This window comes from Scatophagus argus, chromosome 1, assembly GCF_020382885.2.
Source record: "Scatophagus argus isolate fScaArg1 chromosome 1, fScaArg1.pri, whole genome shotgun sequence".
Lineage (NCBI taxonomy): Eukaryota > Metazoa > Chordata > Actinopteri > Scatophagidae > Scatophagus > Scatophagus argus.
In genome coordinates, this window is record NC_058493.1 from 15,140,983 (window position 1) to 15,153,976 (window position 12,994).

Below are 12,994 nucleotides of genomic sequence, written 5' to 3' on the forward strand. Positions count from 1 at the left end.
TGTCTGTTTCAGTCACAAACTCCCCAAGGATGCAGGTGTGATCTGCACAGTACTGATAGATTGACCACATGCACTTTCCAGCACACAGTCCTGCCTGGCAACCAGTCTGCAGTGGGACACCACCAGCAGCATAATAATGAGGAAGTCCCAAACTTTGTCAAAGCAGCCCTGCAGTCCTTTGGTGTGCTCATGACAATATGCTTGAGTGTCAAATTCATCTGCTATTTCTAAGAAAATAATCCTCAAGTGTCTGCTCTGGTCTAATTAAACCAAAAAGAGATGAATACAAGAAAGTGCTCATGTTTCTCAAGCATTTTTTTTATCCGCCCTACTGGATGAACGTTTTGTTTCTGTTGAAAGGAAATGCTCAGATGCTGATTTTGGCATTGTGAGGCAGAAGTGAACAGTGACAGACCAGAGATAAAGCAGAAACTGGTGCTGTGGATAGTACCCAGTAGACCCATGTTTTACCTTCTCACATGTGAAAGAGATTCCTGACAGCAGAGTTTATAGACACTCTCAGCTATCTGTCTTTGTCTTTACTTTCTTTTATTTACATTATTACTCAACTTGTCTCTTTGTTTTACTGCCCTCTGTCAAAGTCTTTTATGACACTGGTGTAAAGAGTTCCATTCTTGCAACAATTATTGTTTACTGGTTTTGAGGTTACCTAACTTTTCCTAGTTCGTCAAGTTTACATCACTTGAAGAGTGAATTTTATAGGCTAGCAAAGGGGATATAGTTATGCACTGTACTTAATATGACCTTCTTGTCTCTCAGTACTAAGCCAGCACACAGAAGACTCAATTTCAATAAAAACAAAGTTCAAATTTAACAGACCATAACAAACAGCCTCCTCAAAATGGGACACTTCTTTGAAGATCCAAAAGCAAGTGAATTTTACATGTGAACCATCATGCAAAGAAAATGTGAAATATGATAACAGTGTTTGCATGTTAAATTGTACATAAATATTGGCAACAAGCAATAAACAAGCGGAAAATCGTATCATACTGGGATTTTCCTCATTATGAGAATTAAATACTACCTCCATATGCACCAATTAGGGCTCAGGGGCAGGTGGAGCACCTAATTAGCTAAACCATTCAGTTAGGATCACTCGCACATGTCTTAAAGCAGCTCTGATTTCTACTTCTTTCAGTCTAGGCAGGGAACTAGTGGCCTTTGTGCCCAAATCAAAGCAGTTCCCCGCTATGAATAATGATTTCTGTGGTTCTCCTACTCACCAGTGCTGGCAGAGAGGTCTTCCCCCCTGAGACTTTCCCCTTTGACCCCAACAAATGGACTCTTGTCAACTGAATAAAAATGTAGTGATTGGCCTTTAGTGAGGCCTGTTCTTCAGGCAATGGACGTTTGATGAGTAAGCACAAAATGACAGAAAGGATCCTACAGAGAGATTGGTGGAGCTCAGCGCTCAGTGGGATGTCTTGTGATATGACATCAGCTTTACAAGCTCTGGACAGTGAGGAGGTTAATTTTTATTGGTCAGATTACCTTATCTCTCAATTCATCATCTCAATTCATTGCATCATCTGCAAACTTTTCACTTGCTTGTCATAAGAACCAGAAGACCGCTTTACCAATAAACAGTAAATATCTCCAGCTTGTGTGCTTCTTTTTCAGACTAGATACCACAACGAAGTGGTGAGAGTGGAGAGATGGGAGTAATGATTGCTACTGTCATGTGGCAATTAGGTATTGTGGATGTCTTGAGAGGCATGAGCATTTCAGGAGTGTGCTGATGAGTTTTATTTAGATCAAAAGAGCTCCTGATATCTCGCCCCGTGGCCCAGTGAGACAGTTTGGTGAGGACAGCGAGAAAATGTAGGCTGTTATGTCCATCTAAAAGCCCAGATGGACTCTGCAGCCTGCTCCAATCAGCTCACAAAGGTGATATAATTGCCAGGGCAGGATGGGACAAGGCCACCGCCTTTGGAGTTCTTCAGTCTCCTCCTTTCCCCATTGCACCTATTCTCTCCCACTCTATATTCACTGATTATACTCCCCTCCCTCATTGTCCCATTATCCCCCTCCAACAACAGGCCAATTTGTCCCTCCAGCTTGGCTCCCGCCTCCCCTCCTGCTGCGTTATTTAGCCCCTCTTCTGCACTTCAATGACAGGTACTGATTAGAGAACTTCTACGACCCCTTTGCTATTCCTCAGAAATCCCTCCTCCCCTTCCCGGCAACCTTTAATCTGATTACAGGCTTTCTGCAGCTTTTCAGAGGAGACCAGTCCCAGGAGGACAATAGCAGACCAAGTGGTTTCACAAACACTCTCCCCATGGTCATATGATTCACGAGAGGAGCTGCATCCACACTCCTCCGGCATCAGGTCCCTGCAAGACCTGTCTGCACAGTGATGTAAGAGAAACATCTGTCTTACAGTGGATTGGCCTGTCATAAAAAATAAAATAAAAAAAAAAGAAATCACAGCAATCACCTGAAACAACTGCATTCCAGTCAAGTTCTTTCATGTGTATCTATTTTTGCGTGTTTTATTGTTAAATTCTGATCTTCTTTTGTGTTTTGGTGTAAAGATGTTGACCCAAACATTTTGTCAAAATTAAAGACTGCAAATCAGTCAGTGTGCTCCAGTCTCAGTTTAAGTTCACAAGTTCACTGAGAAGCAGTTGATTCAGCTCCACTGTGTTTCCCATCAGGCCTCAGTATGTGAAAGGAAATTTTTTCATCCTGATTTTTTAAAATACTCAAATGGCGTTATATCTAAATGTCATTGCTAATACACCGGACAATTAATGAAATGAAATGAAAATACTGACACATTACCACGCTAGCAGCAAATGTGTTGATGATTGATGGTAGATATGCTTGAGACGGCAGGGAGTTTATGCACATACCTTAACACACGTCTCTATTACATTTAGGGTCACTATAAAAGTGGATCAAAATTGAAAAATCCAGTGATATGGTTTCTTTATTCAGTTATTTCTTCTTCCTTGACAAGTCCTTGCTCCTGCTTTACCAACAACACAGACTGACTACCTACAGTTCTGTTGAAAATTCAGATACACTGTGTTTGCAGCAGCTAGCCTCTACGATGAGCAGTGGGCTACAGAGTTCTGGTAAGATCACTTCTTTCTAACGCCATACCCGCAGATCTATATCACTTATAAACTTCTTCAGAACTAACCAACACTGACCCAAATGACATAATTTGAGTGAATTTATCAGACTTCTTGCCACATATGCAGTAGACTCTGACATGTGAAACTGGCTCATCTTCATTTTAAGAAGCTTGAAATAGAAAGGTGTTTTGGAGAACATTACTCAACTCAGTATAGAATGATTATAATCAAAGCATGGTATGCTATGCTCCAGTACACAACATGTTAAAATAAAAAAATAGGTAAATACCACAAACTCCTGGGTTCAAGTCTATCTATGATAATGGCTGTCCAAACATCACAAGCCAAAACACGTTCAACTCCAGTGTATGAACATTTCAAGTTACTAGTATAACATGTTATTAATAACAGAGTACTGCTTAATAACAATAATCTTTAAATTACAATTTAAATGTTAATCTAATATTTGCAGCCAGTAAAGCTACATACAAACATCATCTTTGTTTTGTTGTTTTTGTTTTTTTTTTATGAATGAGGCCTCAGAGCTGACACACTCGCTTTCATTCATATAACTAAAAACACATGAAAAAACACCAATGCCTCTAATGCAATACTATGGTACAATTAGATCTACATGCTGACCTGCATCCAGTCCTCTGACAAACCCACTGTCAACATCTGCACAACATATATACAACAACATATCAGCTAAAAAACAAATAAATTCAATACATAGTATTTCAGAATTCCAATTAAAACAACCTGTCAGGTTTGTCCTTTGTAATGTATGATGTTCATTGCAAGAATGTCTCTCTCTCTGTCCTGTCTACATCTTCTTCTCCTCCTTTACCCGGCCGACTATCAGCAGGATGGTTCTCCCTTGTCAGCCGGGTCCTGCTAAAGGTTTATTCCTGCTAAAAGGGAGTTTTTCCTTGCCACTGTCTGCTTGCTCAGGGGTTCAGGCTCTGGGTTTCTCTTTTCTGTTCTGTTTCCTAGAGACAGTTTTGATTGTAAAAGGTGCTATATAAATAAAACTGAACTGAACTGAACTGAATAGATAAGAATGACAGTATGTGTTTGAATCCTGTGGTGTTTTAACAGATAACCTCACAGTTAACTTGTTTAACCCATCAGGCCTTTAGGAGACCTCTTCACTGAATAGGGCTTCTGCCACCAGCCAGCCTGACAAGACATGCACAAAGCACATGTCCATTCAGTGTATTTAGAGTTCATTAATGTCACAGTGGCTGGTCAGGAAATGACCCTAGTGACTGGTCTGTCCAGGCCACATTACCATCAGAATAAGGGGAGCAGAGAGACTGGAGACCAGGAGACGACAAGTAAGCCCACAATGACCTGAATGACCCAGTTTAACCCTTTTTGACTCTCCACACTTAAACTTTAAGTCATGTCAAACAGAAGCTGTAGACTGCTGTTGAAGAGGTGATAATATTTACTCACTGCTTGCTTACTGACCGACGTTTAAACATCATGCTGTATGAGAGTCCTCGAGTGGTCAGAGCCACGTGAATTAAGGTGTCACTTAAACTGCACTGAGAGCCACATCAGAATTCAACTAAATTTAAGGAAATCTGATCCATTTTAATATTACCGACAATCTAATTTCTAACATTTAAAAGTGATTTACAATTACGTGACAAGCATTTAGTAAAATAAAAAATTCAATACTAATTCAAGACAAATGAAGGAAAAAATGTATAATATGATACAGTCTCTTCTTTCTTTTCTCCTTGGGCCTTCCATCTCAAAAATGATATACGTACATTATTGACGGGCATTAAATACAATTGAGTCATTTTGGCATATATACATACAAACGCATTTTTTTTTAAGAATTATTTTATCCAAATACTGCAAGATGTCTGTCAGTGTCCAGAAGGTATCATCATGAGAAAAAATTGAGAATGTAGATTTTCCTGCACTGGTCTCCACCAGGGAAGTTGGCCCTCTCACAGAGAAACAAAATACATGCCTCGTCATTTTTATTTTTCGTAGACTGGAGTTAATGTAGTCTGTATGCGCGTTTAAAGCCCATGGACGAACTAAACTAAAACACTGACTGGTCATTTCTTCATGACATATTGCACACAGTAATACACGTTTCATCCTGCTTCTCTGAGTACATAAGTTTGATTCAAAAGATAGGGACCTCTGAGTTTAACAACAGAAAAGAGTCGATTGGTGCATCATTTCCTTATTATTATTATTTCACCACTTTGTGGAGTAATATAGGAATTGTAATTAAGAGTAAATCATTTCAAAAAGGGGTCAGGCGATATTCTTGTCCATGACCAAAGTATTAATAAATATCATGATTGCAACTTATTGTAATTCAAGGCACATGAAGACTGTCACACTGAATTCTAATAATTATATGTAAGTATAGGAGTAATTATTTAACTGTGATATTATTTTGTTTTCATCACAGGTGCCTTTGCATGTGTTGCTTGAAAAAAATGCAAGCAATAGGAGCGTAAAGATAATAATACAACTTTAATGTTTACTTCCAGTTAAATGTGGACTGTGTACATCTGAAACTGTGATACGTCAATAATACAACAAGCAAACTGTCATATACAATCACATGTGGTGTATTGGAAGTAACATTCAACACTGCAGCAACCAAATCACTGTAAATTGTATCATAGTTACTGTAGTTACTCAAAACTTCCACCATAAGAACAAGAACAATAAAGCAACAAACAATCAGTACGCAGTACAATGTGGAGTTGTATGTACACACAGCTTACAAAGGCCTATACATAATTTTAAAAATAAGATATACAAGTCAGTTGCCTCATTTGGATGGGCAAATACTTTCAGAGAGCCGGCACTACTGATTATTCATTCATTATACTTTTTTTTGTTATTGCACGAACGACTAAATATATAGCATTTTAATCTTCAACAATCACTGACAAAGGTGCCAGGCAAATCCATCAGGTATAAATTGAACAAGACAAAACTGGCAAGACGTGGTAAAATATTGTTCCTTCCTTGTAGAATTGCCCACTTTTGCGGGTTGCTCCTTCATAAATTAGTGTTGTTTCACAACTGTATCAAGTTCAAAGTGATATGAAGGTGGTTGCTCTAACTTTGCTCCAAAGAGAAATTTGACTCAGCTCTGTCAAACAAAAGAAAGAAAATCACACTCAGGGAGAATTCACGAGAGAGAGGAGCGAATGAGGATGTGTCAAAGTGTGAGTGAACTTACATGTCTTGGTGCTTGTGAATCATGTGGTTGTTGTACTCCAGGACAGGAGGGATGGTCTCCTCGTCCTCAGGAACCTGAAACCGACATGCAGAGATCAGACATTTTACTTTCCACCTAAAGGGGAAGACCTCCATCTAGTGGTAGAAAAACCCTCTTACCTCCCAGTAGGCTTCATCATCATAGCAGTTGTCATCAGCAGGGTCACCCCAGATGGGGAACTTCAGGATGAAACCTTTGAAGAGAGAAAAAAATGGCGTTACGCAACGCTTACTTCCCTTTTTTCTTGGCTATGATGTAATCACCCTAAATGAAAACATTTTTTGCACCTAAAAGCGTAACATCAAATAAGTCTTCAGACTCAGACTAATCAGGCACATTTGACTATTAAAGGACGGCTAAACAAGCATTTTGGAATTTAAGGAATGTTTATGAAGATATCACATCGGACAATTCAGCTTCACGCTCCTAAATAACAACACACAACATCAAAATTTCCATGTCAGTGATGTGAAAAGATCTCTGTCTTACAATGCTGGACAACACATTTTTCACACTCACCCACAATCGCTCCTCCAACAAGTCCAAACGCAATTGCCACACATGTGCCGGCAGCCTGGAAGCCTCCCTGGATTCCTGGAGTTCTGTCTGCAAATTCGCCTTCAAAGTCAAATGTGTTGATCAGCCTAAGAAGAAAAAAAGGTTTTAAATCGCAGGTTCATATAAAACAATACAGAGTCAGGCAAGATAAAGGTTTCAGAATTCCAAGTCACGTGTGTATGTGTGTGTGTTCGTGTGTCAGACACTCACCCCTCTCTGCTATAGACAGATTCAGTGGCGGTCGCAGCAACAATGGCACCTATGAAGCCGCCAAGCATCCCCGGTACAGCATGCAGGTTGTGAACACCACATGTGTCCTGGAGCTTCAAATACTTCTCCAAGAAGGGCTGAGAATGAGCAGACAGTCAGATATTACTTAGCTGAGTTTTTAAAAACACTGAGGTCATGAGTCTAAAATCCATTCTGTTGTATCTGTCAGTTTGCTCGAAAGTGTCCATCTGTAATGTTTCATACAATTTTGTTTTTTTAAAAGTGTATCTATTCACTTGTCTGTTGACACAAATCTTCCAATTTGATCTCTTTCATTTTCAGATCCCTCTCTACAATGCAAGAAATATAATTTTGATATATAAAAAAAATGAAAACAGCAAAATATATGAGGTTACTGACTCTAAAAAATATATATCCATCAGCGTCTAAAAACTCAGTAAGCATAATATGTAATTGTATAATATAAGATCCTACGTTGCGAACTTTCACAATCAGCGTTCTCAGTGCCAGAGGCATTTGGTGTCTATTTCACTACCCATTGTGCCCTTTTTTAAACTTTGTTTAAGGTAATTTGTTTACATTTAATGTTAAATGTCTTGTTACAAATTGCTTTTGGAAATGTTTAAGAGACATGCAGACATGCTTTGGCTAATAACTCTTTAAGGTGTGTCACAACAGTTTGATTTTGGATTGTCTCCAGCGTGCATTTTAATCCTCAGTGCGCCTAAAATGAGTCATCTCTTCTGATAATAATAACAATGTTATTTTCCTGTAAAACAACACTCAACTGGTTTCTTTTTTGCTTCTCCTTTTCATTTTTCAACTTCCTTTTTCCATATTTTGTCAAAGTTTATTTAAAGCTACTTTTTCCTCATTTTACTTTCAGCGATGTCACTACACAGACTCCCAGTGTTGGAGGTGAAAGACTGGCACACTCACAGTGACAAACAGGTAGCCGAAGGTGGAGATGATGCCACAGCAGAAACCCACGATCAGTGAGCCATAAGGTGTGATCATGAACTCTGCTGCTGTTCCCATGGCAACACCACCAGCCAGAGTGGCATTCTGGATATGCACCTGTCAGGTTAAACAGCATGTTAGTCATGAGAAACACATGCAGGTTACGTGACTGGTTGCAGTTTGTTTTTAGAGACGTAGCTTTACCATGTCCAGCTTTCCTCTCTTCTGAGACATGCTGGAGATGGCCACTGTGGTGAGGACAGAGGAGGCGAGGGCGATGTATGTGTTGATGGCTGCTCTGTGCTGTCCGTCACCATGGTCAGTGATGGCTGAGTTGAAACTGGGCCAGAACATCCACAGGAACAGAGTACCTGTGAGGTGTGAGAGAGTCAACACATTTACAGACAAGCAAAAATGAATGTAAAACATCTCATACATCAAAAGAACTATGTGAAGTTGTATAAAGTTAAAAAGGGTTAAATGTAAAATATAAATTGTCAGTCACTCACCAATCATGGCAAACATATCAGAGTGGTAGACAGATCCAGCGAGGCGCTTGCTTTGGTGTAGGTTTGGTCGGTAGAGGACCCAGGAGATTGCCAAACCATAGTACCCGCCGAAGGCGTGAATGACCATGGAGCCACCAGCGTCTCTGCACTGTGGCAACAAGCAGCCCAGAAAAGAAATTACAATGTTTGAAGGAAAATTCTCACTCCTTGGACAATATTGAAGTCCTGTGTGGTATGACTGTGTTTGGTGAGACTCACATGGAGGAGGTCGAGGATGATGTATTCCTCCACAGCAAACAGCGTGATGCCAAATAAGGTGACAACCATCAGCTGCACAGGGCTTACTTTCCCCAGAAGGGCACCATAGGCAATCAGAGAGCCAGCACAGCAGAAGTCTGCATTGATCAGACTTTGAGGGACAAAGAAAAGGACAAGAGCACAGTCAGTAACTATCAAACAGCAATGAATGACGCAACAAATCACTGCAAGGAGTCAAAGAAAGGCTGGATAATCAACTGGGCAAAGCAGGCGACCGCAGAGTAATATAGTTTCAACTGTAAATTTGTTGGGGAACTGGCCCCACTAAAGTACAACATCAATTAAGGCAAGTCCTGCGTTATTACATATGCCGGCCTGTCTTATAGGCCTGGTGTCAAAACATAGCAATTTTAGTTGAAACTGTGTTCACATGGTGTGTATTCGTACATAGTTCAGCTTACACAGAAACCTGGGGCCAGGTAGCACAGAGATACCATTTGTCCTCTGAGTGTCTGAGTGTATTCAGTGGGTCTGAGAATGTACTGCACTGATTTAGACTTACACATCTCTAATTTTGTTTGACTAACAAGAGATAGTTTAGGAGAAAAAAGGATCAAACAACAACTAACAACCAAAGAGGAATGAATTAACTTGACTCACAAGCGAAAGTGAAGCCAAAATCCTGCTTTGGGGTGTGTACATGAAGTTGTGTGCAAGAGCCAGCTTAACTTCTGATTTGGAGCGTCTCTCTGAGTCGTTCATGAATCACTTCATTAATGAGGGTTGGGCCGAACAGACTAATTTGATTAAAAAAAAAATCACCTATAACCCACGCAGTTTGACTTTATGCAACTCCCTTTGCTTTATAAAATTTCCTTTATATGTGCTATTGTACTCCCCAAGACCTGTCAACAGACTAAACAATGTGTGAATTTACATAATACAGCCTTTAAAGAGGACTGAAGACGGGTCAACATAAACATGCTTTCAGTCATACGGACACTTTCTACCTGTTTAAGATCTACCCATTTAAGTTCTGGTTAACTCAAAACTTGAATGGGCAGATCTTGACTGAGACTTCTTTGCTGCAGGGAATTTAACACAAAAGAGACTCTGTGCTGTCCATAACGCCCCCTGTTTACTGAAGACTGACAGTACACAAAAAACTGCTTATTTTGCTTCAATAAAGAGGCTTACTTCTCTACTCCGATAAAAATTTTTCCGGAGACGGGGTCGAGGGAGTGGAACCAGCCTTGCATGAGGAGAGCCCACTGCAGACCAAAGGAGGCGATCAGGAAGTTGAATCCCACACCACCGAAGCTGTAGCGTTTCAGGAAGGTCATGAGGAAACCAAATCCAACGAAGATCATGACATGGACGTCCTGGAAGCCTGGAAAAAGAAACATAAACACATTTTGTCAATCAATGAGCAATGATTTATATGATTAAATACAACAACATATCAATCTTAGATAAAAATCTATTTCTTTTAAGTACCTTCCTTTACTGCTTTGCGTCAGTTAACTTAATAGAGTTTCTTATTAATTACACGCTTTTATTTGTTTATATGAGCTTTCATTTGTTTCATTTCCTTATACTCATTACTGACATTTTAGTGATATTCAACAGCTAGAGAACCTTTGGATTGTGCAGTGTAATTGTTACATAAAAGGAGAAGGGAGGGCCTCTCACAAAATGGTCGACGGGTTTATTAAATTTGCTGTTGCACAGTCACAGTCTAGATTCCAGTTGGAAAAACAGCCTCCTTATTTTACAGTACATGTTGTTTTTATGTTTTCTGACATTTCAAAGAAATATCATTTTGTGATGTGGGAATTTCCAGCCAAGAACAGAACAAAAAGACAGCAACGGGAATGAAGAAGGGGTAAAACAGCAAAAGTCTTATTTTAAACAGTTTCATCTGTGAGAAATATATTTAAACTATTTTTCTTTAAATAAAATACAAGAATTAGTTCATAGTCATCCACTTGCCACCAGTGGAAAAACACGAGAGTGACACATCACTACATAGGATCACCTGAATGTGAATATATAAGTTTTATTTGCAAGGTGAATTTTCTTACTGGCTGTCGGTTGTTGTACTTACTCGGATATCTGAAGTAGAAGTCATTTTCAATATCACTACTGATGTTTCGTTCCCTTCTGGTTTCTACCCAATGAGCGTCTGACTCCTCATTATACCGGATGAAAACTCCGAACAGCACAATCATAGCAATCTGCCAGACGAAGCAGACAGCAGGCAGGCTGACACGAACATTGGTGTTCTTCTGTGGGCCGAAAAAACCGCACGCTCTGTCGCAGCAGTTCCCCATGGTGATGACTCTCTGCTGATGATGGTCTGATCACTCCTCAGCCAGATCCTCACTCTGTTTCCAGCAGCTTCTCAGCAGGTACGCGTGTGCATATATATGGACGTTTTTAGGGGTGTGCTAAAGCTCTCCACTCACACACAAGGGGTGGACACATCTTATCTGTGGGCAGGTAAACCACTCCTCCATGCTCACCTCTACTGCTGCTGTTACAGCCAGGCCAAACAGGTAATAATCACTGCATAAATGTGGGATGGAAATCAGACATTTTTATGCAGGATAATTTTATACAGCATCATCTTGTAATGTCAGAATTTATAGACATAATAACAAAATGTTCACATTAGCCAGATGGTCAGCACAATCAGAAAACATGGTCTAACAGTAAAGATGTTCAGCTACAGAATACAGCGCCTGCGACTTAACTGAACATGATGACTTGTCAGAAGTGTTCAGTTGATCTTGTATTGTAAATGATTACGATTGTCTGCTAAGTGCTCTATGAAAGCATTAAACTGGTATTAGGCAACACACCTGTCAGTCAGGCTTACAGATCATTACTAGAGCTGCAAAATGAATTTAGGCGTGTGCACATTTCACTGAAAGACACAGCACTGTTTTTCAGGAGTTGGAAAACTGCTAATAGGGTCCTTTGTGTCCAACAATCTGTTTTTTCGCTTTATTATAACCTTTAACAGAGGTTTACTGAGCACGAATGCATTTTTCCAATTTCATACTCCTGCTAACCACTGAGCCACTTCACAGGAGCAGCTGTGGCAAAGCGCCTTGTCTCAATACCCTTTAACACTGAAGGACACTGAAAATAAAATTTAATGTAAATGTGCCTGTCTTTCTGTGTGACAATAAGCCCTGTGAAGAGATAGACTATTTATTATATATATATATATATATATATATATATATATATATATTTTTTTTTTTTTTTTCAGGAAAGTTATGTTGTTGAAATATGCTGAAGTGTACTGAAGCAACAGTACATGTTGGTCTCTCACTTTCTATCAAGATTACGCTTCAGCTCTCCAGTCATTCATCCACCTGTCTGTCCACGTGCCTGAAGATAAGGGGAGGCCTGACATCAGTCAATAACAGAAACTTAATAGTGTTAATAGTAGTAATAGTAACAGTATCACTTAAAATGAGTGATGGATTGACAGGAACAATAGGAAATCTTTGACAGTTCTGCTTATGTCTTTGGCAGTTTTATTTACATGAATCCACAACAAGCCGTCTACTCGGTACATCACATGTCCGCTGGCTAGTTGTGTCCTCCTCTTACAAATTATGTGTACTGAGTTGTGCTCAGGTTGCGTCTTGATGACTATCTGACAGAAGAGATTCCAGTTTTAGGATTCATCATATGAGAAGGCTCTGCTGTGTGACACAAAGGACATTCCAGATGATATCGGTTTTCCATCTTCAACACATTCAGCTTCTGCAACTCCTTATGTAACACATCGTGTATCACTGTCAAGATTCTCTGCAGGACGCACTCACGAGTCAATCTGTCATTTACAGTATGTACTTGATCTCAACCTTGATAGATAGATAATGTCTCACTGTAGTGATCTGCTGTATTCAAATGTTTTGCATGCACTTGTGCAATGGACACTGAAGGTTATGCAAGCAAATCAAAATAAATCTACTAAGGCGCAAGCACAGGTTGAAGACTGTTGTTAAATACAAGGCTATGTGATTTTTACACATTTGGTGAAAAATATTTTTGAGAAATCTTTGGAAGACATT

At 39.6% G+C, this 12,994-nt stretch overlaps 1 protein-coding gene across 1 annotated transcript; it reads right to left on the reverse strand.

Moving 5' to 3' along the window:
* Nucleotides 1–5,605: 5,605 nt before the first annotated feature.
* Nucleotides 5,606–11,316, reverse strand: rhcga (Rh family, C glycoprotein a). Its single transcript, XM_046385632.1, has 11 exons — nt 11,008–11,316; nt 10,098–10,290; nt 8,901–9,051; nt 8,643–8,790; nt 8,338–8,504; nt 8,113–8,250; nt 7,153–7,289; nt 6,904–7,028; nt 6,504–6,577; nt 6,346–6,419; nt 5,606–6,255 (listed from the first exon to the last, which is right to left on the reverse strand). The coding sequence occupies exons 1-11, from the start codon at nt 11,231–11,233 to the stop codon at nt 6,222–6,224; spliced, it is 1,467 nt and encodes a 488-aa protein (XP_046241588.1). The 5' UTR covers nt 11,234–11,316; the 3' UTR covers nt 5,606–6,221.
* Between the last annotated feature and the right edge of the window lie 1,678 nt (nt 11,317–12,994).